Source organism: Maniola jurtina, chromosome 27 (genome assembly GCF_905333055.1).
Source record: "Maniola jurtina chromosome 27, ilManJurt1.1, whole genome shotgun sequence".
NCBI classification, from domain to species: domain Eukaryota; kingdom Metazoa; phylum Arthropoda; class Insecta; order Lepidoptera; family Nymphalidae; genus Maniola; species Maniola jurtina.
In genome coordinates this window covers 106,985-132,102 of record NC_060055.1, presented here as the reverse complement: position 1 = coordinate 132,102, position 25,118 = coordinate 106,985, and the positions used below count along the sequence as shown (strand labels likewise).

At 39.9% G+C, this 25,118-nt stretch overlaps 2 protein-coding genes across 3 annotated transcripts; one reads left to right on the top strand and one right to left on the bottom strand.

Moving 5' to 3' along the window:
* Positions 1-391: 391 nt before the first annotated feature.
* Positions 392-11,686, top strand: LOC123879173 (aldo-keto reductase AKR2E4-like). Of its 2 annotated transcripts, none has more exons than XM_045926761.1 (8): positions 392-537; positions 5,354-5,452; positions 6,509-6,616; positions 7,122-7,193; positions 7,960-8,076; positions 8,506-8,679; positions 9,404-9,607; positions 11,400-11,686. In XM_045926761.1, the coding sequence occupies exons 1-8, from the start codon at positions 487-489 to the stop codon at positions 11,586-11,588; spliced, it is 1,014 nt and encodes a 337-aa protein (XP_045782717.1). In that variant the 5' UTR covers positions 392-486; the 3' UTR covers positions 11,589-11,686. The 2 variants fall into 2 exon arrangements, with proteins under 2 accessions (XP_045782717.1, XP_045782718.1); XM_045926762.1 differs by lacking the exon at positions 392-537 and adding an exon at positions 3,227-3,726.
* Positions 11,687-13,530: 1,844 nt separating this feature from the next.
* LOC123879165 (protein ERGIC-53) lies at positions 13,531-24,792 on the bottom strand. The gene is made up of 12 exons (XM_045926747.1): positions 24,593-24,792; positions 20,152-20,306; positions 19,531-19,703; positions 18,796-18,911; positions 18,414-18,581; positions 17,822-17,934; positions 17,379-17,507; positions 16,978-17,082; positions 16,330-16,415; positions 15,834-15,983; positions 15,087-15,209; positions 13,531-14,743 (listed from the first exon to the last, which is right to left on the bottom strand). The coding sequence occupies exons 1-12, from the start codon at positions 24,753-24,755 to the stop codon at positions 14,707-14,709; spliced, it is 1,518 nt and encodes a 505-aa protein (XP_045782703.1). The 5' UTR covers positions 24,756-24,792; the 3' UTR covers positions 13,531-14,706.
* Positions 24,793-25,118: the final 326 nt, after the last annotated feature.

Genomic DNA, 25,118 nt, shown 5'->3' with positions numbered 1-25,118 from the left:
CTACCTCTGTACCTAATTTCATATATATTTATTTGACCACAATCACACCTCATGGAAAGTCATGATCTGGCCTAAGATGTGACGCGTTTACCTAGAAGATCCTTTTTCACTCTTGTTTTAAAGATACCCGGATTGAAATTGGTAATCGGACAAACCATTAAAAATCCCGAAGGAACGCTCTGATTTTTCGGGATAAAAATTAGCCTACGTCCTTCCCCGAGATGTAAGCCAACTCTGTACCTTTCATCAAAATCGGTTAAACTGTTGGGCCGTGAAAAGCTAGCAGACAGACAGGCAGACACACTTTCTCATTTATAATATTAGTATGGATGGATGTATGTAGATGACACAGTGATGTGTTAGCACCTTTAGCAGGTATCTCAGGCCACATTACCGTGCTCAGGCTATATAAACGTGGTTCATCAGCCAACGACGCCATTTGCTCATCTGACCCGACATCGGGTTTAGATATTATTATCTGCTACGATGCGTCGTTTTATCAATTTGGTGTTGTTTTTCGCGGCTGTGTCCGGTCATGTAAGTTGATTGTGCTTTTAACCTTAATCTATACCTACCTATAAGATCTATACCTGACTCGTTTGGTGGTTAGCATGTTCGACCGCAGATGAAGAGGTCCTGGGTTCCCGGGTCGGGCCTTTGTTAGGTATACAATTCCTTTGTTAAGAAATTCTCAATAAGTACTTACTACCCTGCAGTTAGCAAGGTGTTGCCTCGGAGCACACGTAATGCGTAGTGCATAATGGTCCTGCGCCTGATTTTTCTCCGGTCGTGTCAAATTTCCGTCCCAACTGGCTATGAGAGTGAAGGAGTAGAGTGAATTAGCTATGTTTGCGCATACTAATCCATACTTCTTTCAATACTATCCATACTCCCATAAATCCATACTAATATTATAAATGCGAAAGTGTGCCTGTCTGTCTGTCTGCTAGCTTCCACGCAGACGAAGTCGCGGGCGTCATCTATTACCCAATATCCCCTCGCTATTGGTCAGGCCATGTAATTTTTTATGATTTAATAAGAGCAACTGCTGTGTTTTTCGGTCTTGTCGGCTCTTCACAGTAGAATCTTCATTCCGAACCGGGCGGTGGTAGAGTCACAGGCGTAGCATAGAGTTACTAAAAAAAAAAAATATATGCGTAAAAAATGACTTCTCACCCGTCATTTTTAACCCCCGACCCAAAAAGAGGGATGTTACAAGTTTGACGTGTGTATCTGTCTGTGGCATCGTAGCTCCTAGAAACTAATGAACCGATTTTAGTTTAGTTGTTTTTGTTTGAAAGGTGGCTTGATCGAGAGTGTTCTTAGCCAAGAAAATCGCTTCAGCCGTTTGAAAGTTATCAGCTCTTTTCTAGTTACTGTAACCTTCACTTGTCGGGGGTGTTATCAAAAATTTACACTTGTAACTTTATGAGTCAAATATCATGTGAAAAGTACGATTTTAGTCCTTATTTTAAGGTGAACCGTACTTTTGACATGAGAAGTCATTTGTACGGACTGTAGATTTTGAAAAAAAAATTGGAAGCTACGATGCCACAGACAGACTCATACAGACACATAGATACACACCTTTTTTGTATTCACGGGGGTTATTAAACTAAGATATAATTAACTTGCGACATCGCGAAGGACTTTCAGAGGAGTTAGAACCGGTTAGCAGATCTAGTTTGCTAATACATAGTTGTAACACAGTTGTAATTGCTTAAGGAAAAAAAACCGGCTAAGTGCGAGTCAGACTCGCGCACCGAGGGTTCCGCACTCGGGTATTTTTTGCCGACATTTTGCACGATAAATCAAAAACTATTATACTTACCTACATAAAAATAAATGAAAATCGGTTTAACAATGTACAGGTTCATATTATGATACCCCTTTCATATCATACCCAGTTGGTATAGTAATTGTCTTACTTGCTTTGAAAATTGAAAATACTAGGTAATTATTAATTTGTTCATGAAAACATTTTTATTTTTTTTGGTGATGCGACCACAAATGCACGGTTTTCGGATTTTTTCTTTAATTGTGCTATAAGATCTACCTACCTACCCATGATTCTAGGTCAACGGGAAGTAGGTACAGGACCTACCCTATAGGGTTTCTTGACCGACACGACAGACGGACAACAAAGTGATCCTATGAGGGTTCCGTTTTTCCTTTTGAGGTACGGAACCCTAAAAACCGGGCAAGTTCGAGTCGGACTCTCGCACCGAGCGAGGGTTCCGTATCTTGATTTTTTTTGATATTGATACGTGTAATTATATTGTTGCTTAAAATATGACTAACTGTAAATCTAAAATATGTAATCGCTAACTATAACTACTTTATGCTTTTCGAATTTCTCCCTTTCCCTTCTAACTTTTAATAAATATATTAGGAACAGATTTTGACAGTTCTTAAAGAAAAAAGATTTTTTTTCTACAAAAAATATACCCCGTCCTAATAGTCATTAATGGGCATCCATTACCTCGCTGAATGGCAAGGCTTAGCCATTGAGCTAAATAACGCGCTCTTCATCGCGTAGTTCACGAGACGCGTGGATTAGCTTAAATTAGGACGTTTATAAAAGCTTTCGTGTCCGATGTGTGATGACGTAGGAAGGTATCATATAGATATTACTAGAGGATGCGCGTGACTCCGTCCGCGTGGATTTAGATTTATATAGATGCCGTGGGAACTGTTTGATTTTCCGGGATAAAAAGTAGCCTATGGCCGTCCCCGGGATATAAGCTAACTCCAAATTTCGTAAGAATCGGTGACACTTTTGGGCCGTGAAAAGGTAGCAGACAGACTAGATAGACAGACAGACACACAAATTGCACTTATAATATTAGTATGGATAGATTTTAAATCCCTTGCAAGTGTCAAAGCTCAAAATATGCGGCAAATAAGCGGCCGTATCTTTTGATTTTTTCACAACTCCAAGAGCTTAAGTAGACCTGTCAGTAGGTAGTAGGTACCTCCACCCGTTCCTGGGTCTTGAATTCTTGACGGACAGACAACGAATTTATCCCGTGAGGGTTCCTTTTTCCTTTGGAGATACTGAACCCTAAAAAAACAAACTACCTAAGTAGGTAGTAATAAAATAATAATATCAATCGTTATTATCAGTGTTTCAGATTCAGTTTATTTTACTTTTTATGAACCGTAAATGCTTAAGTAAGTAGGTACATATACATATTTTATCCTCTAGGTATATAGTTAAGTATTAGGGGTTAAAGTATGAAATTGCCGATTTGTACTGAAAAATAAAAATTAGTTTTTTTATTTTAAATTTAACATATTTATTTAATCAAAATAATTGCCATTTTTATCTATACATTGCTGCCATCTAATAGGAAGCTCATTTATGCCTTTGCGATAGAACTCTGGTGATCTAGATTCGACAAACTGTGTGAAAGCATTTTGCACTGCCTCCTGAGAAGAAAACTTTTTATCACGCAGAAAATTGTCCAAATCACGAAAAAAATGGTAGTCCGTTGGAGCAAGGTCTGCCGAATACGGAGGGTGACGAATGGTTTCTAATTGCAGTTCCTGTAGAGTTAAAACGGTTTCTCGTGCTGTATGAGGTCTCGCGTTATCATGGAGCAACAATGGTGAAGATCGATTCATAAGTCGGGGCTGTTTCACTGCTAGTTTCGCTATCATTGTTCGGAGTTCGGCGCAGTAGACATCTGCCGTTATTGCTTGACCAGATCGGAGAAAGCTATAGTGAGTAACACCACGCTGAGACCAACAAACATTACCTTTTTATTGGTAAGCTTTGCTTTAGGACACTATTACGGCGTTTGACCTGAGGTCAGCCATTGCATTTTCCGCTTACGATTATCGTAAAGAATCCATTTTTCATCACATGTTACAATTCGATCCAATATTCCTTCATTTCACGCGTTTCTTTCTGCAGATCAGTCAAATCATGAGGCACCCATTTTTCATATTTTTTATTTTATTGATTTGACTCTACCATGCACAATATACGATAACCTGCATATTATAGTAAAGCATATTCTACATAATCTACCCGTGGCGTAAACAATGATAACAATCGAAATGCAGATTTTACGACGCAAATGAATCAATATTGTTGGTAAGGTAACGTTAAACCATGCCGCTAATTCCTGGGTAGTTTGGCTCGGATCGGCTTCCATCATCTCTTTCAAATCATTGTTATTCACCTGTGTGGGCGGTCTTCCACGTGGTTCGTTCTTCAAATCGAAGTTTCCATCACGACAGCGTTTAAACCAAAATCGCACAGTGCGTTCATAGCAGTCTCCTCTCCAAACGCAACATTAATATTGCGAGCTGTTTCTGCCTCGTTAGTTCCGCGTCGGAACTCGTATTCAAAAATCACACGAATTTTCGAAGTATCCATCTTTATTGTCTAAGCTGAATAAAAAAAACAACTGAAAGTTGATAATCGAATGTTGCACATTTAAAAAAAAAAAGAACTATGCATACCGTATGAAAAAAGTTTCACTCAAAAATCTCAAACCATGAAGGTTCTATGTCGATTCGAAGTACCTAGGTATTACAATAAAACGGCAATTTCATACTTTAACCCCTATTATTTTTACTTTATAAAATCTGCAGTAAAATACCAATTGAGACTTTCTTTAACAGTCATTTAGTAGGGTTTCGCATACGCATATATTTTATGCCTTATTCTTTTTTTTTTAATTCATAAATACAAGTTGCCCTTGACTGCAATCTCACCTGGTGCTTTGTGAAGATGCAGTCTAAGATGGAAGCGGGCTAACCTGGAAGGGGTATAGCAGTTTTCATTAAATCCATACTCCTTTGGTTTCTACACGGCATCGTACCGGAACGCTACATCGCTTGGCGGCACGGCTTTGCCAGTAGGGTGGTAACTAGCCACGGCCGAAGCCTCCCACCAGACCAGACCAGGAATTTAGAAATGACTATATTCCAAACCCTCCCGGGAATCGAACCCGGGACCTCCCACTAACAAGACCACTGCGCCAGGGAGGTCTTAAAACTCTTCTTAATAACTTTTTTCGATTACAGTAGACCCCCGGTAATCCGACAAACGTTTTGCAGGACATTGTCGGACTATCGAATTTGTCGGATTATAGAGTACTGCCTAAGACCCCCTATAGTCCGGATTTTTTTACAAAAGAGTACCTACACCTACCTTGTAATACGACAAATTACAAATCCAATGATGATAAGATTCCATATGTCATACATACTCTGAAGTACAAATCATACTTCACTATGTATGTCAAATTTAGTAAATTCAATAATAATAGACATGTCGGATTACAGGGGGTGCCGGATTAGACAGGGGGTCCACTGTATTTACGTTTTGTTCTTTCAGACCCTACCGGCTTGCAAACCACCCTCAGTGAGACTTAACGATGGGAACATGATGCCGCACTTCGGCTTCGGCACTTGGCTGGGATTTGATGAGAATGAGGTGAGGAAACTATCTAAGTTATAAACTAACTATTTTTAACCGACTTTAAAAAAAGGAGGAGGTTCTCAGTTCGTCGGAACCTTTTTTTAATTTTTTATGTATGTTCCCCGAAAGTCCCCTGGACCGAATTGGAATTTTTTTTTTGTTTGAAAGGGTATACTTTGCAGGTGGTCTCATATAGTTTGGTGAAGATCTGATGAATATCTTCGGAGATGAGTTTGCTCCTCAATGGATAAGCAAATTGCTCGCGATCAGTGTATAATATATAGCTTAGTAAACAGTAGAATTTTAACTGGGCATAGCATATTATAGTACAGTGGGGCCACTAAAAATTGTGAAATAAATTTTTTTCAAAAGAAAAATGAAACCGACTTCAAAAACCACAAACACTAAAAAGTAAAAAATTCTTATTTATTGTTTCTACACGTGTAATGTATGTATGAAGTCGAGCGAGCATAATAAAAGAAACTAGAAACCCAAGTGTGAAGCTCGCCCGACTTCATACATACATTACACGTGTAGAAACAAAAAATATTTTTAACTTTTTAGTGTTTGTGGTTTTTGAAGTCGGTTTTATTTTTCTTTTGAATTTTTTTCATTTTTTTTTTTGAAAAATTTTTATTAAACTTTGTCAAACTTTATACTTTTATCTAACCTAGTAACATACACTCGTAAGAAAGTAGTCACTCAACGGGCGATGGAGAGCGCTATGCTCGTAGTTACTGTACTTGAGCAAACCTGACATGAGGAGATCCGTAGGAGAACCAAAATAATCGGCACAGCTCAGTGGGATGCGACGATGAGGTGCGATGGGCAAGGAAAAGTTTACTTAAATAAAAATATATTCTACTAGCTGACGCCCGCGACTTCGTCCGCATGGAATTAGGTTTTCCAGGATATTATCTATCTCCATTCCAAATTTCAGCCAAATCCGTCCAGTGGTTTTTGCGTGAAGGAGTAACAAACATACACACACACACATACACACACACACAAACACACACACACACACACACACACACATTTAGTGTGATTGTATTGCATTGTATTGTATAGGTGCCAGTGCCAGTGACGGACAACTCGATGGGGAAGGGGGTGGAGATGGCGATCGACGCGGGCTATAGACACATCGACACCGCCAGCATTTACAACGATGAGGACCAGGTATAACCATTTTTTTTTTAAAGAATATTAGCCATGCTAATCATGACTACTACTCCCCTTTCCCCTCCCATGAAGCGTAAAGCTTGTGCCAGGAGTGGGTACGACAATTGCAACGGGTGGGGTTTGAACCGCCGACCTTTTGGAATTTAATCCGCTCCTCAACCGTTGAGCTATCGAGGCTTTAAATTTTCATCAGTTGACACACAGATGGCGAGCCCTCTCTCAAAATGTATGCAGTAAGTATATTATTTTGGTTTGGACTTCGTCTGTATTGGTGTTAGCTGGCGGGCGTGCTCTGCATTTTTGGAGTGCTTTTTTTTTGTTAAAACTGACTGGAAGCGCTCTAAGGGGGTGCCGTGCGTGTGTCGGCGAGCGCCGGCACAGACGGGGTCTATACTCAAGTATAGTTTAATTAACTTGTTACAAATAACTACAAACTTGACATTGTATCTTTGTAAAGCCAGACGAGAGAGAAAAAAAAAATTATTTTGGTTTCAATTTCCAGGTGGGAGAAGCGTTGAGCAAGAAGATCGCGGAAGGCGTGGTGAAGAGAGAAGACCTGTTCATCACCACCAAGGTATCTACCTTCTAACTTTTAAAATGCCGAAGATGATGCTTCTGTTATACACATTATGGCGTATGTGATTGTTTGCCGTCGCGGACTAAAATCAGCTGTACCTAACGCATTGACACGGTTTAGAACGTTAGTTTTAAAAAATAAATTCAGATGCAAGTGATGATACAGTCAGATGGAAGCGGGCTAACTTGGAATGGGTATGGCAGTTTTTTAAAGGTTCCGTACCACAAAACGAAATAATAATAAATAAATAAATAAAAGTTTATTCAGCTCAACAAAATTACAAAAAAAAACCCTGCCAAGTGCGAGTTAGACTCGCGCACTGAGGGTTACGTACTCGAGTATTTTTTCCAACATTTTGCACGTTAAATCAAAAACTATTATACATAAAAACAAATAAAAATCTGTTTTAGAATGTACAGGTAAAGCCCTTTCATATAATACCCCACTTGGTATATTTATCTTACTTTGAAAACTGAAACACATTTTTTTTTAAATGATGTAACCACAAATTCGCGGTGTTCAGATTTATTCCTGTATCTGTGCTATAAGACCTATGATTCTAGGGACAACGGGAAGTATCCTACAGGTTTCTTGACAGACAGACAGACATACAACGAAGTGATCCTATAGGGGTTCCGTTTTTCCTTTTGAGGTACGGAACCTTAAAAGTGTTATTTCTCGTGTAACGGTACGAAACCCTTCATTATTCGAGACTCGCACTTGACCGATTGTTTTCAAGTATAACTGTGTAAACATTTTCCAGCTGTGGAACGACGCGCACGCGCGCGACGCCGTGCTGCCCGCGCTGCGCGAGTCGCTGCGGAGGCTCAACCTCACGTACGTGGACCTCTACCTCATCCACTACCCCATCGCCACTAAGGTCAGTTCCACTTTTACTTTCTCTATAAAGTCATCTCTATAATATCGTCAATCAATCAGCCAGTTCGCGTCCACTGCTTGACATAGGCGTTCCCAAGAGCGCGCCACCACACACCATCCTCCGCCTTCCTCATCCACCTGCTGCCCGCTATCTTCTTAAGGTCGTCAGTCCAGCGCGTCGAAGGTCGTCCCACACTGCGCTTGCTGATACGCGGCCGGCAACGTATCGGCGGTTCCTCTGGTGCTGCAAATGTTCATGGGCGGCGGTAATCACTTAACATCAGGATATAAACTGGATACAAACATACATACCCACATACATACATACATACATAGACTGCTAAAATCATAACCCTTCCTTTTGGCTTGACCGCAGTCGGGTAAAAAAGGTACCATTGTACACTCGCTCTATTTTATGTTTAATTTCCAGACCGTGGCGTTCAAGCCCTACGTAGACATAGACTACGTGGAGAGTTGGCGCGGCATGGTGGACGCCAAGCAGCTGGGCCTGGCCAGGTCGATCGGCGTGTGCAACTTCAACGTGACGCAGCTGCAGCGCCTGCGCGCCAGCAGCGACGCCGAGCCTGCCGTGCTGCAGATTGAGGTACAGTGCTTACATTTTGACAACTCACTCGCCATGTTTGCTGTGTACAGGGTGTAACCAGAACAGAGTGCCTAGTGGGAGATTTTTAATCTATTCGATCGCGTAAAAGTTAACTGCGTTTTGTATGGAATTGAAACAGCGCCATCTTCTTGTCACTAGATGGCGCTGTTTCAATTCCATACAAAACGCAGTTAACTTTTACGCGATCGAATAGGTTAAAAATCTCTCACTAGGCACACAGGTGATAGTACTGATGATTATTGATGAGATACCAGAAAATACTACAAAAAAATAAGAAAACCCTGTATTTTTTAATATAATGGAAAGGGTTTTTCTGGATGGTTCTGCAGTTCGGGAGGTGCAGCGGTTCAAGTATCGGCGGCATGTCCCACCGGTGACCTCAAGGATGACCTAGACATAGAAAGAGAGAGAAGAGTCCTCTCGGTTCGGTGTAACATGCTTGCCCGCAGATTCTCTAAGTGCAGTCACGATGTGAAATTGACACTATTTCGTACATACTGTCAGTGTTTCTACACCTGTCAATTTTGGACGAAATACAAACGAGCAACGATGAGCACCATTAGGGTGCAATATAATGCCGTATATCGTATCCTAATGAGATTGCCAAGATACTGCAGCGCGTCAGACATGTTCGCCGAAGCGAGGGTCAGTGATTTCCTCGCGATTACTCGCAATCGTGTACCTTTAAATTTTTCTTCTGCAGACGAACCTCAACCAACAGCAACCAGAACTAAGAGAATACTGTCACAACCACAACATCGCAGTGATAGGGTACACGCCCTTCGGCTCGCTGTTCCCCGGCCGCGCCAAGCCCGACGCTCCTCCTCCGAGAGTGGACGACCCTCAACTTGCAGCCATCGCCGGCAAGTACAACAAGACCGTGCCGCAAGTGGTGCTCAGGTATCTGGTGAGTGCTAACTTTAACTTGGGGCCCTGTATAGTCACGCCCTTCGGCTCGCTGTTCCCCGGCCGCGCCAAGCCCGACGCTCCTCCTCCGAGAGTGGACGACCCTCAACTTGCAGCCATCGCCGGCAAGTACAACAAGACCGTGCCGCAAGTGGTGCTCAGGTATCTGGTGAGTGCTAACTTTGACTTGGGGCCCTGTATAGTCACGCCCTTCGGCTCGCTGTTCCCCGGCCGCGCCAAGCCCGACGCTCCTCCTCCGAGAGTGGACGACCCTCAACTTGCAGCCATCGCCGGCAAGTACAACAAGACCGTGCCGCAAGTGGTGCTCAGGTATCTGGTGAGTGCTAACTTTGACTTGGGGCCCTGTATAGTCGCGGGGCTCTGAGTTGCAACCCAAAAATCCTTATAAACATCCGCCGTAACCAACGCCTGCTTACAGATTAAAGACTAATCTGAGTAACGCCTTTAACCCATTATAGCCTAGCGGTGCCATATGGCACCCAATTTCGTATGTTTAAATTGTCGGGCCCTGTCCTTGTAATAAGAGGCGAAGTCAAGTGGTTTGTTGTCAATGCCATGCTAGAGGGACATAGCCATTACTCCATTTACTTTGTTTTGTCCCATAAGCTTTTTGTGACCTGCACGAGCACCTGTAAATCAGTGATTGTGAAATTGCTGCCAATAATGGATGCAACATTCAACTAAGGGGATCATATTTTTTTTACTTTAAGTAATGTAATACTTTTATGCATTTACACTTGATGCCAAACCTTGCATTGACTTGTTCATATCATAAAACTGTCGTATTTTGTTTTATTGTTTGGATTATGGTATGTTAAAAGATATGTATGCCGTACGGCACCGCTAGGTCATTATGTTGTCTTTTTATTATGTATACTAAAAATCTAATTTATGTCTTTTCTTTGGTTATTCCTTATGTAAGGGCTTTTTTGTTTCAATGGAGATTGTACATTACATGAGGCAATTGCTATACTAGAAGAAGACGATGAACTCAAGCCTCAATTGCTATAAATTGAAGCTCCAGACCCTATAATCCTATCTGACAAAGATGAGGGTGGTTTCATAAATAATCCCACTGGTCGGCAACTCAATGCTAGATGTGAAGTGGTGCTAGGCTCTACATCTGTTCATACCTATTCCAGTTCAAAAATACGCCACGAGGTGGTGGCCGTCTATCAGCTTCAAACACCAAGCAAAAACATCTAAAAAAATACTGGCAATCGGGTTTGACAGCATATGATATGACAGCAGAAACCATTTATTGGTACCCCGCGAGTCACATCACAAGTGTGGGTTACAGTATTGTCACAGTCAGACTAGACTACAGTGCAATAAATGCATCGTGGGTCTCTGTGCACCCTGCAACCTACAAGTTTCCTACAAATAATATGTAATTTTATGGAAATATATGTAAATGTTCATGTAATATATTGGATCTTTTAATCAATTTTGAACCTTGAACTATACAAGAGTTAATACCTTAATAATTCTTATCAAATTGTGGTAGAATAATTTGGTAACAATCAGTTATAAGAAATTTATGAGACATTTGAAAAGACACGGTAGGAGCCTAGCGGTGCCATGCAGCATCCATGGTTATTTCCAGAAGTAAGACTTGCACCAAAATTCTGATGATTAGATCTGACTAATAGGGTCCATAATAACAACATATCAATGAAAAACTCAATTCTGAGACCTTAAAATAATTCAGGCTATAATGGGTTAAAGAAGTCTTACTCCAATAATTCCAAGTCTATTTCCTCCGTTTCCAGTTGGAGCTGGGCGTGACTCCGATCCCCAAGTCGGTGCACAGCTCCCGCATCTCGGAGAACCTGGACATCTTCGACTTCCAGCTGGACGAGTTCGACCGCCGGCAGCTGAGGAGCTACCACAACAACTACCGCACCATCCCCGTCACGTTCTTCAGGGATTCCCCGTACTATCCCTTTGAGTTACCATAAACAAGACTGATTTTTTTTTGATTGGTGTATGAAATTTTTGGGCGGGGTATTTGTAAATAAATACCTACAGAATAAATTCAAATTTCAAATGAAATAAACTAGTTTTTTTTTTTTTGAACTGGACAGAAGAGTCGTGGCTAGGTAGTACAAAGACCGAAAACGCTCATTGAGTGAAAAAAAAAACAGTCGGACAGTGCGAGTCGGACTAGCACACGTATGGTCCCGTACCATCGCACTTAAATCAGTATGACAGAAATTTTTCTTTGCACTGAAAGTTAATGACGGATAGCGCCATCTTGACGTGATTTAGTAAACTAATTCATTCAATCGTGAACACTAATTTTACTATCAGTTTTTTGTCGATGTAACCACAAATTCACGGTTTTTAGATTTTTCCTTTACTTATCCTATAAAACATTGCTGCCCACCGAATATCATGATGATAATTTGTTTATAATCGATAAAATCTGAAACTACTAAACCGATTTTAATAATTCTTTCACCATTAGAAAGCTACTTTACCCAGAACTAACATAGGCTAGGTATATCTATAGATATACCAAACACCTGAACGTAGCCGGGCGGTTCAGCTAATCTTCTAAATATATAAAAGAAAAAGGTGATTGACTGATCTATCAATGCACAGCTCTGGACACACTACTGGACGCAGATCGGCCTGAAAGACACACCACACATCTGTTATGACGTCGACATCCGCTAAGAGTTTTTGAAATTCAACCCCTAGAGGGATTAAATAGGGGTTTGAGATTTGTGCAGTCTACGGCCGAAGCTGCGGGCATACGCTAGTGTATCATACAATTGGGTAAATGAAACGTCCAGATTTGTGACAAATAAAAAAATTTACTAAGAAGAAATATAAATATTTATTATTAATTATCATATTATGTACAAAGTAACATCAACGCACACACACAAAAACATCCCATTGTCAGTATATACTACTCACGAACATTGATATACTACAGCACGAGTCATGAGAGTAGAAAATGTTCCAAAATAAAAGTTGTGACATTTTGAAAACCTGACAGAAATGACTGACTAACTGCACGGGTCTGCCCGCGAAATTCAAAATTAATTTGGTTTTTCGCAATTTGTAAACTAATACGACAAAGTAGGCTTACGGCATTCTAATAGCGCCAATGGCAGTATCATCTCCACAGGTTTATATAAAAATCTTTACCTAAAAGTGTCCAGTTTAAGAAATTAGTCATAGTATCGACTAATTTGTGAATAACTCGCGTCAAACTCATTATTTTCACTAATTTCTTAAACTGAACACTTTCAAGTAAAGATTTTTATATAAATCTGTGAAGATGATACTGCCATTGGCGCCATTAGAATGCCGTAAGTCTACTTTGTCGTATTAAATTACAAATTGCGAGCTACCACTGCTTTTTTGTAGACATTTAATATGAAAATCCACATTTTCTACTCTCGTGACAAAGTAGTCACTTAATTTGGGCATTAAATATAGAAATGAGTATCCCATACAGAAATGCATTTGCAACAACCAAATTTTTTTAATACAAAATTCAAAACTTAAAAATACGAAAAATAAACATATCCACTTTAGTTTCTGACTTAAAAGATAAACAAATAGCAGAAAAGAAAAGATTTTTTTAATAGAACCTCCTCCTTTTTTCGAAGTCGGTTAAAAAACCCACGCGATTTACTCGGCGCTTTAGACCTTCTGGAGTTAGGTTTCACTCGTGTCATGATTTCATAGTCAGTTCGCGGTAAAAAGGTCGTATGCGCCGCGTTTAAGGCGTCTCTTACGCGTTTCAGCGAAAACCTACTTGCATAGTATATTACAACAAAAAAAGTTTATTAATAATAATTAATATTTACTTCACAAAACTAACTATTTAACATTAAATTACAAAATTATAAAGAAATACATACACAAAATAATTAAAAAAAAAAAATATAAATCGGAGTTTCATTTTTTGTGCGAATTTGATGTATTAAACAACTAAAAATACAGCCAAAATCATCATAATATTATTATTATCTTAGAGAAACGTACATTCAAATAAATTGATATATTTTATATACAAAAAAAATAGAAAACAATATTCACACATTGCACTTCAAAAAAAAAAACATATATTTTTTTTAAATTATTCATACATTATACTCACATTTACTTTTAATCTCAAAGTATACTAAATTGTGGCCATTCTATCGTACGCAATCTCTAACTAGACTGAACTGGGTCTAGTGCTATCTTTTTCTGCAGAAAGCATTGGGAAAGGGATAGCAATATTTTTGATACCTGTCATTTTACTTTTACTTAAGAAATTGCGTATAACAGAATTATCGAATAGAATTATCCACATTATAATAATATCGGTCAATGAAACCTTTATAGTCTTAACAACAAAATCCTTATTACTTTACATTACGACAAGGATCTTTTTGCACTTGAATGACATTGACAGGGGGGCGTAGCTGTAGAACAAAGGATACCAGCAAATAAAATCTCCTCAATTTTAGGGAATATGTTGACAATGTCAATGTTGAAAATCGAGTAAGTTTTACCTAATTTGAACTGAATGAGAAATTGGGAAAGTTGTCCCTGTTTCCACAAAGAAAAAGAATCATAAAAACCATTGACTTGCAATCTATCATGTTGACCTGCTCAAATGCTATATTTACCTATTGCTAAATATAGCTATAAAATGCAGACACATTTATGCTGCATATTATATTATTAGGATACATCGTGATATCATTTATATAGAATGGCCTGAATTATTAAAAAATATTTATTATTTGCACATCAAGACTTGGTAGAATGTATAAGGTAACTCCAGAATATTCCAGTGAATAAACCATTTTTTTTTTAAATAGTGAATTTCAGATTTTTTACTTAGCAACATCACATACAAAGGGACAGCGTGACACTTCACAAGATGGCAGCGTTAGTTCCAATTTTGGCCACGCGCCAAAAGATCCTTGTCGATCTGTATATGCTAGGTCATGGAACTGAGGACCCCCTCCAGGTCGGAAGTTGCAACCCCCTTGTCGACGGACCTCGTATGGTAACCACAATGTTCGCAAGTAGTATCGGATGCCACACACAACAACACAACACTTAGAAGAATTTCTTCGCTTGAGCTTCCTTTCTTTCTCTGAAACAGAAAAAAATTATCATAAATTACTATAAAATTACGAATTAGTATAGAAATCAGAGTAATTTAAATCATATTACGAGTCAAATTAGAGTAAATTACAACATAATGTGTCAATTTAGAGTAAGAGCATATTAATAATAATAATAATGCTTTTTATTAAAGGCAAAAAAACCCAGTATACACACATTACAAAATATACAATTGTAAAAAATATAATATAAGTAGAATAATATTATGTGTCAGGAGTAAGTTAGAGCATATTATGTGTAAAATGAGAGGAATTTAGAGTACATTATGTGTTAAATTAGAGAACAATCGATAAATTCAGAGTAGCATTTACTTGTACATGGAGTACAGGAACATGAGAGCGAGGTGGCTGGCCACCACCAGTAGCAGCATGGTGGTGGACACGCACGACACGGACGGACAGATCGGCTGCACCGAGGGAGGCGGCGCCGCTAGCCTGACAACAGAAGGAAAATTGTTTAAAATAATTCTAAATTTCATTTTTTTTTTTTGCTGATTATACATTTGTACTTTGCTGACTGTAGGTCCATTCAAAATTAAAAATATTTTTATTCAATTTAACATTTACAAGTACTTTTGAATCGTCAAAAGCATCTACCACTGATTTGGAATTAGTTGTTACAATAATTGTTTTTGTTTCAAGTCACAATCATAAATAGCATAACGGTATTTTGGTAACGTTATAAAATAAATACCGGTGATTCAGTTCGGATAGCTGTTCTTACCATGCTAGTATTATAAGTCGCATAACTCTGTGTAACTCCCGCGATGCCCTGTTTGATGTCCACCCTCATCTGATTGACTATTGAACAGTATCGGTATACCAATATAATTTCATGTTACATTTTTAACATTACTTTTTACGGTATTTTGGTAACGTTATAAAAATACCGATGATACCTTTGTGTGACCCCTGTGACTCCCTGTTTGACCTGGTTGATGCCTTCCTTCATGACTATTTGTGGTTGATGGCGCACCCCGCCACCGCGGCGCCTCTTTGCACGATTGCGTTAGACTTCCTTACTGCTTCGATTATAACCTCCCTGGAAAGGTTACATACCTCTGCGTGACTCCCGCGACGCCCTGTTTGACCTGGTTGATGCCCTCCCTCATCTCGCTCACTATCTGTGCGCTCATGGCGCCCCCCGCCGCCGCGGCGCCGCCTTGCAGGATCGCGTCAGACTTGCGAGCCACTTCGATTATGAACCCCCTGGAAAGGACCGAAAAATTGATTTTTTTATTTTAATTTTTAACCTCAAATATAACTAATGTCGCGGGCATCATCCCGTAGCTTTAGTTTTAGTAATTATTTATCACCATCACATCTTACAAATTCCACAATTTGACTATCAAAAAGAAAAAAAATAAAATATTCTTTATTGTACACTAAATAAATTTACATAAAAATGTATAACAAAATAGAGTTTTGTAAAATAGGCGACCTTAAAATTGTTCAATGATACTCAATTTGAAAAAAATATTTGATTTTGATTTCATCTATTTGGCACAGAGGTTTTTAAGAACTTATAATGCTGTACTATAGAAACTACACTTACTTGAGTTCTGCGATGGTGTTAATGACGAGCTGATGGTTAGTGGACATCACGTCCCAGTCCTGGCGCGTGATCGGTAACGTAGGCATCTGTAAGCGGACACAGTTAACGTTACTTAATTTTTAACGTTATAACTACTAAAACGGTCAAACGGTACGTTATTGGTACCGGTATACTATTATTTAACGTAATATTTTTATCATTACTCAACGATAAACGCGCGTTGAGCGAAGATGCTACTTTGTACACGGCATCGTATGGTACGGGGGGAAAATGACTACTCTGTTACCATACATACATATTTTTCAATTTTTTAAGGCAAAGGAAATAATAAAATCACTTTCTATCACAGACAGGGAAGGACGGGGCAGGAGGCGTTTAATAAATTCCAAACCACAGTTTAGTCAGTAATGGAGACTACCACAAACAATGAGTTGTCGTGTTTGTTTTATTTGTGTGGGAGGCAGTAATTGTCAGTCCAATAGCGCGATAGCATAGACATTGTATCATACACTACTTAGATTCAAGAGCTCTTGTAGAGAGCGAGGAAAAGGGATGAGACAGAGGGAGGGGGGAGGGGAATGGAGACCAAAAATTAATGAGTCGTCATGTGTGTTATCAGTGCGGGAGGCTTAGGTCGGTTCAGGTTACCTGTACCGGCGGCTGGCCGGGCTGCGCGGGCTGCAGCCCCTGCCCCTGTGCGTGGCTGTACACCGCCGACAGTAGAGACAGCGAGTTGGACTGCTTTCCGATCACCTGTACATACAGACAGACAGACATATAAATTATCTACTATATTGCATAATATATTGAATAAGTATATAAAAGGAAATGGTCAATGACTGACCGACTGACCGACGCGCAGCTCAAACTACTGGACGGATCGGGCTGTATGGTATGAAGATAGCTATTATGACGTAGACATCCGATAAGAAAGGATTTCAGAAAATTCATCCCCTGAGGGGGTAAATAGGGGGTTGAAATTGAACTCGCCCTCCTTGTCGCGCACCTAGGGATAGAGAGAGACAGTCGTTCGTCTGTGGGAACCTTACCTCGTCGACTTTCTTGTGCAAATCCCTCATGACGTCTTGTATCTGTCCCAAGCCTTGGAAGATCTGCCTCAGCTCCCTCTGCCCGTCCGACTCGAACCAGTCGTCGAACTCGCCCTCCTTGTCGCGCACCTAGGGATAGACAGAGACAGATATATAATGACGTCGATAAATACTGCATAGATATAGGAAGAACGAGGCGAGGCTGAGGATTTTCAAAGTGATTAATTCACTTTGAAAGTGTTCGGCTTCGCCTTGTACTAAACTAAACCGCTTCGCTAAATCGCTTGGCGGCACGGCTTTGCTAGTAGGGTGGTAACTAGCCAAGGCCTTCCGCCAGACTTAACATACGCATGCATACATTTCTGATTCGATCACGTAGAGGAAGCAAATCGCTTCGTACCTGTCCGAGGAAATTCAATTACGTACGTCAGGCATAAGCTCACCTCATCGGGGTGCTCTTTCCTGTAGTCCTCCTTCTGCTGGTCCAGCTTCTTCTGGTACTCCTGGTACTCCGCAGCCAGCTTCTGCTGCTCCGCGCTGCTGATTTGCTGCCCGCCTGCAAAAAATCTCCATCGTTTTAAAGTGATAACTTGTTCAGGTGATTTTAGGATGGGCAAAAACTTCAAGGTGACGTCAGCGACATGCTAATCTATTTTTACACAAACAAAACTGTTAAAAAACTGTTGGTGCGTATTCACCGCTGTGTGCATGGTTGTTTAAACCCAAGCATTTTTAAACACTCGTTCAAAGCCGCTCGTAAAATTCATTGCTGGTTTGCTGAGTGTTTACAATGTTTCTGAAACGCGCGTTTTAAAATCACTCAGGCCTATTGTTCAATAAATAAAATAGGTACCAAGTATGCAGCGTTCTTACCTACTTACCTACATCACGCATACTCCGACACTTTTCACGCACACAATAGTTTCATTGTTTTGTCTTTTTATTTCATGTATGTGTACGGAAAAGTTTACTATATTCACCACCTATAATTGACTAGTAAGCTGGATGGTGTGAGAGCCCGGGGTGCGTACTGACCGCTGGTTTGCTGCGTGGTGTGCAGCGAGGTGGTGAGCAGGTGGATGACGTCGTGGTCGTCCGCCAGCCCGCCCGTGGCGGCCGACAGCCCGAAGTAGCCCCCGCGGGGCAGCACCACGTTCTCCGCGCGGAAACACAGCTCGTAGTCCGCTTCGTTGTTGGTCAAACCTGGAAAGGAGGAACAGAGTTTTAACCGTTTTAGGGTTTAGAGTTGACATTTCGCTAACGCCGATAAAATTCCAGTTGAAACCAAACATAAAGTATGCCAAGTTAACCGACAAAATATGCGCACACATATATACGCCTAATAGTAGTTGAACTGATATTTTCTCGGACACCTTTTTGCTCATCCTCTAATTATTATCAAACGGTGACCACTCACCATTATGGAAGTAGACGGTGAGCGTGTTGAGGTAGTACTCTATCCGGGCACGCGTCGGGAAGGGTTTGTTGCGGAAGTCTCGAAGACAACCCGATAGCAACTGTTGCGATCCGTCACTGGAACAGAAAAATATTGATTAAAAAAAACAAACAAGCAGGTGGGTCACCTGATGTTAAGTGATTACCGCCGCCCATGAACATTTGCAGCACCAGAGGAATCGCCAGTGCATTGCCGGCCTTTCAGGAATTTGTTGGTCCGCCCCTTGAATAACCAACGGTTGTAATCTAGTGGGAACACCGCCGACGGGAGTTAGTACCATGGTCGATAACCACCATGATGTTAGAGAGTTATCTTCGAGATACCACATATACCGCCATCTAGCGGCAGACTCACCTCAGACTTAAGTTTCAGTCGAAACGAGACAGATTTATGCCAGCGGTATAACGCTCATCATCATCATCGCGTGCCTTCTTCGAAACGAAGTTTGGCGATCATCATCCGAAAAGCTTCTCTATTAAAAGCCGCCTCTTTCAACTTCGGGTAACTAAGCCCTGTCCATAAGGGGGTGGTATAACGCTGTCTCGTTTTAACTGTGTCTTAAGTCTGAGCAAAGTTAAAGTGTGCTCTACACATCTTAGGCTGAGAGTGCCGTCGTTGATAACCGCCATGATATTAGACAGTTATGTTTGAGAGCGCGACGTAAAACACGGTAGCGCCACCTAGCGGCGGACTCACCTCTTGTGGTCAAAGCTCTTAGTGCCGTCGTTGATGACCGCCATGATGTAGGGGTTGTTGTGCTTGTTGTCGTTATCGAACGAGTCGAATATGATTCCTAGACCGTTCCATCGGTCCGAGGAGCCGAAGATGTCCCCCGTGTAGTCGCCGCGAGCTGTTGTGTACCAGAACGCCTGGAAATAAGAATCATAATCCATAACTACAATACAAGACAAAGTTAAACGCCACTGAAACCCCACTATTAATTCAATAAAAGCCTCAATAGCTCAATGGCTATAGGAGAATTGATATTCAAAAGGTCAGTGGTTCAAACTCCACCCGTCGCTCTATTGCCGTACCCACTTTTAGCACAAGTTTTACGCTTAGTTGGAGGGGAAAGGGGAATGTTAGTTATGATTCAAATGGCTAATATCCTTTAAAAAAAATTATTGAAAGTCTATAGTTTAAATAATAAATTTAAAATTTTTTTATGAAATTAAATTTGGCGTAGAAGATTCCGAACTTTTCTTGAGACAAAACTTTTTCTCACGGGTAGACAGCAAAGGCGTCCTTTTTGAGCTAGTGAGGTGAAAAAATGCATTAGACCCTTGTTCACCGCTCGGTGACGCAGTGGTGACTCACCAGGCCGTCGGCTCCTATGCGCCCCCTGCCGGTGACCTTGAACATAACGTCCACCTCCCACCAGTCGAAGTTGATGGGGTTCCGCGTCCAAATGGCACCCTTTTGGCTGCGCAGCGAGGGCGCCAGGCGCACGCTCTCGCCCGACGCTATGGCATCTGAAAACAGACATTACATACAGTCATTATCATATACATACTAGCTGATACCCGCGACTTCGTCCGCGTGAACTACACAATATTCAAACCCCTATTTTATCCCCACAGAGGTTGAATTTTCAAAGATCCGTTCTCAGTGCATGCCAAATTTCAGCCTGATCCATCCAGTAGTTTGAGTTATGCGTTAATAGATCAGTCAGTCAGTTTTTCCTTTTATTACTAGCTGATGCCCGTGACTTCGTTCGCGTGGATATAGGTTTTTTAAAAATTCCGCGTGAACTCTTTAATTTTACGGGATAAAAAGTAGCCTATTTGTTAATTCATCTATTTCCAGACAAATCCGTCCAGTAGTTTTTGCGTCTTTCAACTTTCGCCTTTATTAACCCTCAACCCAAAAAGAGGGGTGTTATAAGTTTGACGTGTGTGTCTGTCTGTGGCATCGTAGCTCCTTAACTAGTGAACCGGTTTTAATTTAGTTTTTTTTTTTTTGTTTGAAAGGTGGTTTGATCGACAGTGTTCTTAGCTATAATCCAAGAAAATCGGTTCAGCCGTTTGAAAGTTATCAGCTCTTTTCTAGTTAAGGTAACCTTCACTTGTTGGGAGTGTTATAAATTTTCAATTTATACTTGTAATATTAGTGTGATCTAGATTATTATCAGTCCAAAGAACATTATAGTATGTAAGCTAGAAACGATATCACACAGTAGGCTGTTTAAAGTAGTGAAACTAATATTGATGTAATACAAAACCTCAAACATTGATAAGAGTTGATTAAACAATCAATGGTGTACAATTTCTATTTTGGCTAACCATTTCTGGTTGTACTAATTGTTCAGACCACTCATCATCATGATCAACCCATCGCCGGCCCACTACGGAGCACAAGTCTCCTCTCGGAATGAGAAGGGTCTAGGCCAGGGGTCAGCAAGTAATTTTAAGTGGGGTCCGAACATTGTTCAAATTTTTTATTACACCGATGACGGTCTTGAGCCAGTTTTTTTTTAAAAAGATTAATTAGCCATGCTAATCATGACTCCCCTTTCCCCTCCAATGAAGCGTAAAGCTTGTGCCAGGAGTGGGTACGACAATAGTGCAACGGATGGGGTTTGAACGGCCGACCTTTCGGAATTCAGTCCACTCCTCAACCGTTGAGCTCTCAAGCCTCTAAAGTTTATCACAGGTTTGTTAGAAAGTCCTACCAAAGTGCACATTATCATGCAAAATGTGTAAAAGTTGAACTTTTTAATTCATTCATTCATAGATAGGAATTAAAAATATTCAGCGGTCCAAGATTCGACCTCCGCCTGTTGCCGACCGCTGATCTAAGCCATAGTTTGCCACGCTGGCCAAGCGCGGATTGGCAGACCTCACACACCTTTGAGGACATTATGAAGAACTTTCAGGCATGAAGGTTACCTCACGATGTTTTCTTTAACATTAAAGCAATTGATAATAATTATTTGCTTAAAACACACAGCAGCAGAATGTTGGAGGTGTGTGCCTGCGATGGAATCCTACACCTGCCTAATACAAGGCCAATGTTTTAACCAATAGGCTATCATAACTTTTGGTGCTGTTTAATATTATGTATAGATATCATTATTTTATAAATAAATAGTTATCATTATTTTTTATATCAATCTCATAGATTACAACTTAACATAAATACTGTATACAAGAAGGGTTAATCTTGTGTTATCTTGTAAATAGAGTTGTCATGATAACGTGTATTGCCTTCTTTATTTACGCAAAATTATTTAGTCACTAATAGCTGTAATAGTCTAGTGATTAGGACATCTGCCTCTTATTCGGGAGATCAAAGATCATCACTCACTTTAACAATGAAGAAAAACATCGTGAGGAAACCTGCATGCCTGAGAGTTCTCCATGTTCTCAAAGGTGTGTGAAGTCTGCCAATCTCTTGACCAACTCCTCATGATCAACCCATGCTCTGTAGTGAGCCGACCATGGGTTGATGAGGTCACTACTGCAGTTCAGATGAAGAATCCATATCCCTATTCAGTGGTGCTAGCTAGCCTAGCCTAGTCAGTCTCCTATTTGGCAGCACCATGACTCCTATGTTACTTTTTTTTTGTCTCTCGTCTGGCTTTTACAATGATTAGCCAATGTCAAGTTTGTAGTTATTTGTAACAAGTTAGCTAAACTATACAAGTATGGACCCCGTCTGTACCGGCGCTCGCCGACACACGCACGGCAACCCTTTAGAGCGCTTTCCAGTCAGTTTTAACAAAAAAAACACTCCAAAGTCACAACACGCGCGCCAGCAAACGCCACCACAGACGAAGTCCGTGTTACTTTTCAACTATGTACGTCTTCTGTCATCTTTAACTATACCCATGTAAAAAATTGCGTTAATCTGTTGCTCTGTCGCGACATGATTGAAGGACAAACCAATAAACAAACACTTTCACATTTATAATATGGGTAGTAACTACATAGTAACTCATGGGTAATAGTCTAATGGTTAAGAAGTTGGTCTCCTATTCGGGGAGGTATAAAGGCCAAAGCATTGCAAATAGGTGGACAGAAAACATCAGAGTTGCTTGATGGCGGCAGCTCGAGACTGTAGTGTGTGGAACACCCTTCATAAGACCTATGTCCAGCAGTGGGCATCTATCTGTTGATGATAATGATCACTGCACCAAGGTCCTCAAACTGGAGCATCGAGGAATTGGGTGGTAACTGTACCACTTGACTCCATAATTATATGCAAAGTACCCATATTTATAATTAAAAAATACATTACCTAATAAAACTGCATACTACAACAATATTAAATAAATTCCATTCTATATTAGTACTTATTGCCAATCTACTATCATTCAATATTAGCATTTAACAAGAAACTATTAAGGTTCACTTTCTTTCGCAAGCAAAAACAATAACAAGTAACAAAGTGCCAAGAGTGCATAATTAACTCAGTTATAGATTATTGCATACAAAGTTAAAACATTCTTGGTGCATGCAATTTTATTTCTTAAGCAGATAGAGATAAAGTTAACAAGAGTGCAAAGAAAATTTGTGGTTTGAATGTTTTGTTTCAGTTTTATTGAAAAAGCAATGAGAAGCTGATATAAGTTAGTTCATAACTAAAGATTAAAATGGACTAATTTTCCAATAAGAGCTGTTATGGCCTAGTGATATTAAAATTATTTTTTACTAGACATATATCATTTATTCTTTTTTAATTATTCTAATAGTATAAAATATTCAAAATTCAAAATATTTTTTTCAATTAAACTTTTACAAGTGCTTTTGAATCGTCAAAATAATCTACCACTGGTTCGGAATGCCGTTCCTACCGAGAAGAACCAGCAAGAAACTATTGCATATCATAAGGGGAAATTTGACTGTACTTATTATAAGCTTAGAATAAGACCAATCTAGATAACCTGCAATAAATTGATTAATTGATCGGTCTAGGTATCCACCTCCTATTTGGGAGGGCGGAAGTACAATACAGGGCACTCGCCTAACTTTCAGATTTAACACTAATTCAACCAATCACAACAATTGAGTTCATAACAATGATTGATGCAGGTTTTCCGGAATCAACCTGCATGTCTACTAGATAAGTAACTAAACTTTGATGTCACCATCATCAACCCATTGCTTGCTCGTTACTAACCAGGTGTCTCCTCTCCAATGAGAAGAGTTGATGTAATACTATGCAGTACTACAGATATTACATTACAGATAATATTTTCTGTAGTTGCCATGGTTTATGGCACATTTTGTCTCTTTATAGAGTTTAACTAGTAATATTTAAATATCAAATTACATATCTATTACAAATATTTGAGCAAATAACAGCAGCTTTACTTATAGCACATAATAGGACAATAAAGCATTGATAAAGTAAAATGAAAATAATTTCGTAGTCACCGAATATTTTTACATCCAACATAGTTTAAAAAATACCATCTTTAATTCATAATCTTGGAGATAATATTTTAATTTGAATTAAAAAACCTGTAAATAAATTATGCCGTCGTGGAACCAAAATTCCCCCAAACGACATTCGCTTCTTGCTCTCTCGCACACGTAGTACTACATATAACGCTATCTCTTTCAAACGTGACAGTTTTCACTCACTGACGTGTCTCCGTCAGAATCGAATACCGTAACAACAAGCTATTTCTCTATAAAAAATACAATTTATAACACAAAAACACTAAAAACTATGATTATTACTACTTCTACTAGACACTAGAAGTGTTGAATTGTAAATTTTAAACAGATATATCGACAAAAATCGTACTTACTTCCACCGTATTCCCAGAACGGAACAGAACCATCTTTTTGAGCTAAATATGGCGGTTTGAACGAATATTTGTATTCGAAACGTTTATGAACTGTCTGTGAATTAGATCTCACTAATAGGCATATCACTGAGCACAATAATAAATTTAAACTCGTAGAAGACATGATCGACGGTCAACACCTCACAACGGCATGAAACGAAATGTCAGAATGTCAATTGTCAGATGTCAAACGACAAACGAAACGTCAAGCGTCAATGTGACACGAAGTCAGTTTCAGCGGCCATAGAGTAGGATTCAGCGGCCGCGCTGCCACAATTTCTGTCACAACTCACAGAATAGATAGGTAGGATAGGTACCTATAATGAATAAAGTAAAGTGTCCCAGTGTTTGTCTTTGGTTGATTCCGGGAAACCATGGAGAAACCCATGGAAAACTCCAAAACAACCGCTATTGTTGTGATTGGCTGAAATATGGGGCATAAGACGGGCCTGCCCGCGAAATTCATATTTAATTTGGTTTTTCGCAT

Coding starts and splice junctions, on each gene's coding strand:
- LOC123879173 (XM_045926761.1), top strand. CDS start 487: ATGCGTCGTTTTATCAATTTGGTGTTGTTTTTCGCGGCTGTGTCCGGT. Junction 538..5,353: donor TCGCGGCTGTGTCCGGTCAT/GTAAGTTGATTG, acceptor TTGTTCTTTCAG/ACCCTACCGGCTTGCAAACC. Junction 7,194..7,959: donor ACCTGTTCATCACCACCAAG/GTATCTACCTTC, acceptor AACATTTTCCAG/CTGTGGAACGACGCGCACGC.
- LOC123879165 (XM_045926747.1), bottom strand. CDS start 24,755: ATGTCTTCTACGAGTTTAAATTTATTATTGTGCTCAGTGATATGCCTA. Junction 18,582..18,795: donor CACCGTCTACTTCCATAATG/GTGAGTGGTCAC, acceptor CCTCCTTTCCAG/GTTTGACCAACAACGAAGCG. Junction 17,083..17,378: donor TGCACAAGAAAGTCGACGAG/GTAAGGTTCCCA, acceptor CTGTATGTACAG/GTGATCGGAAAGCAGTCCAA.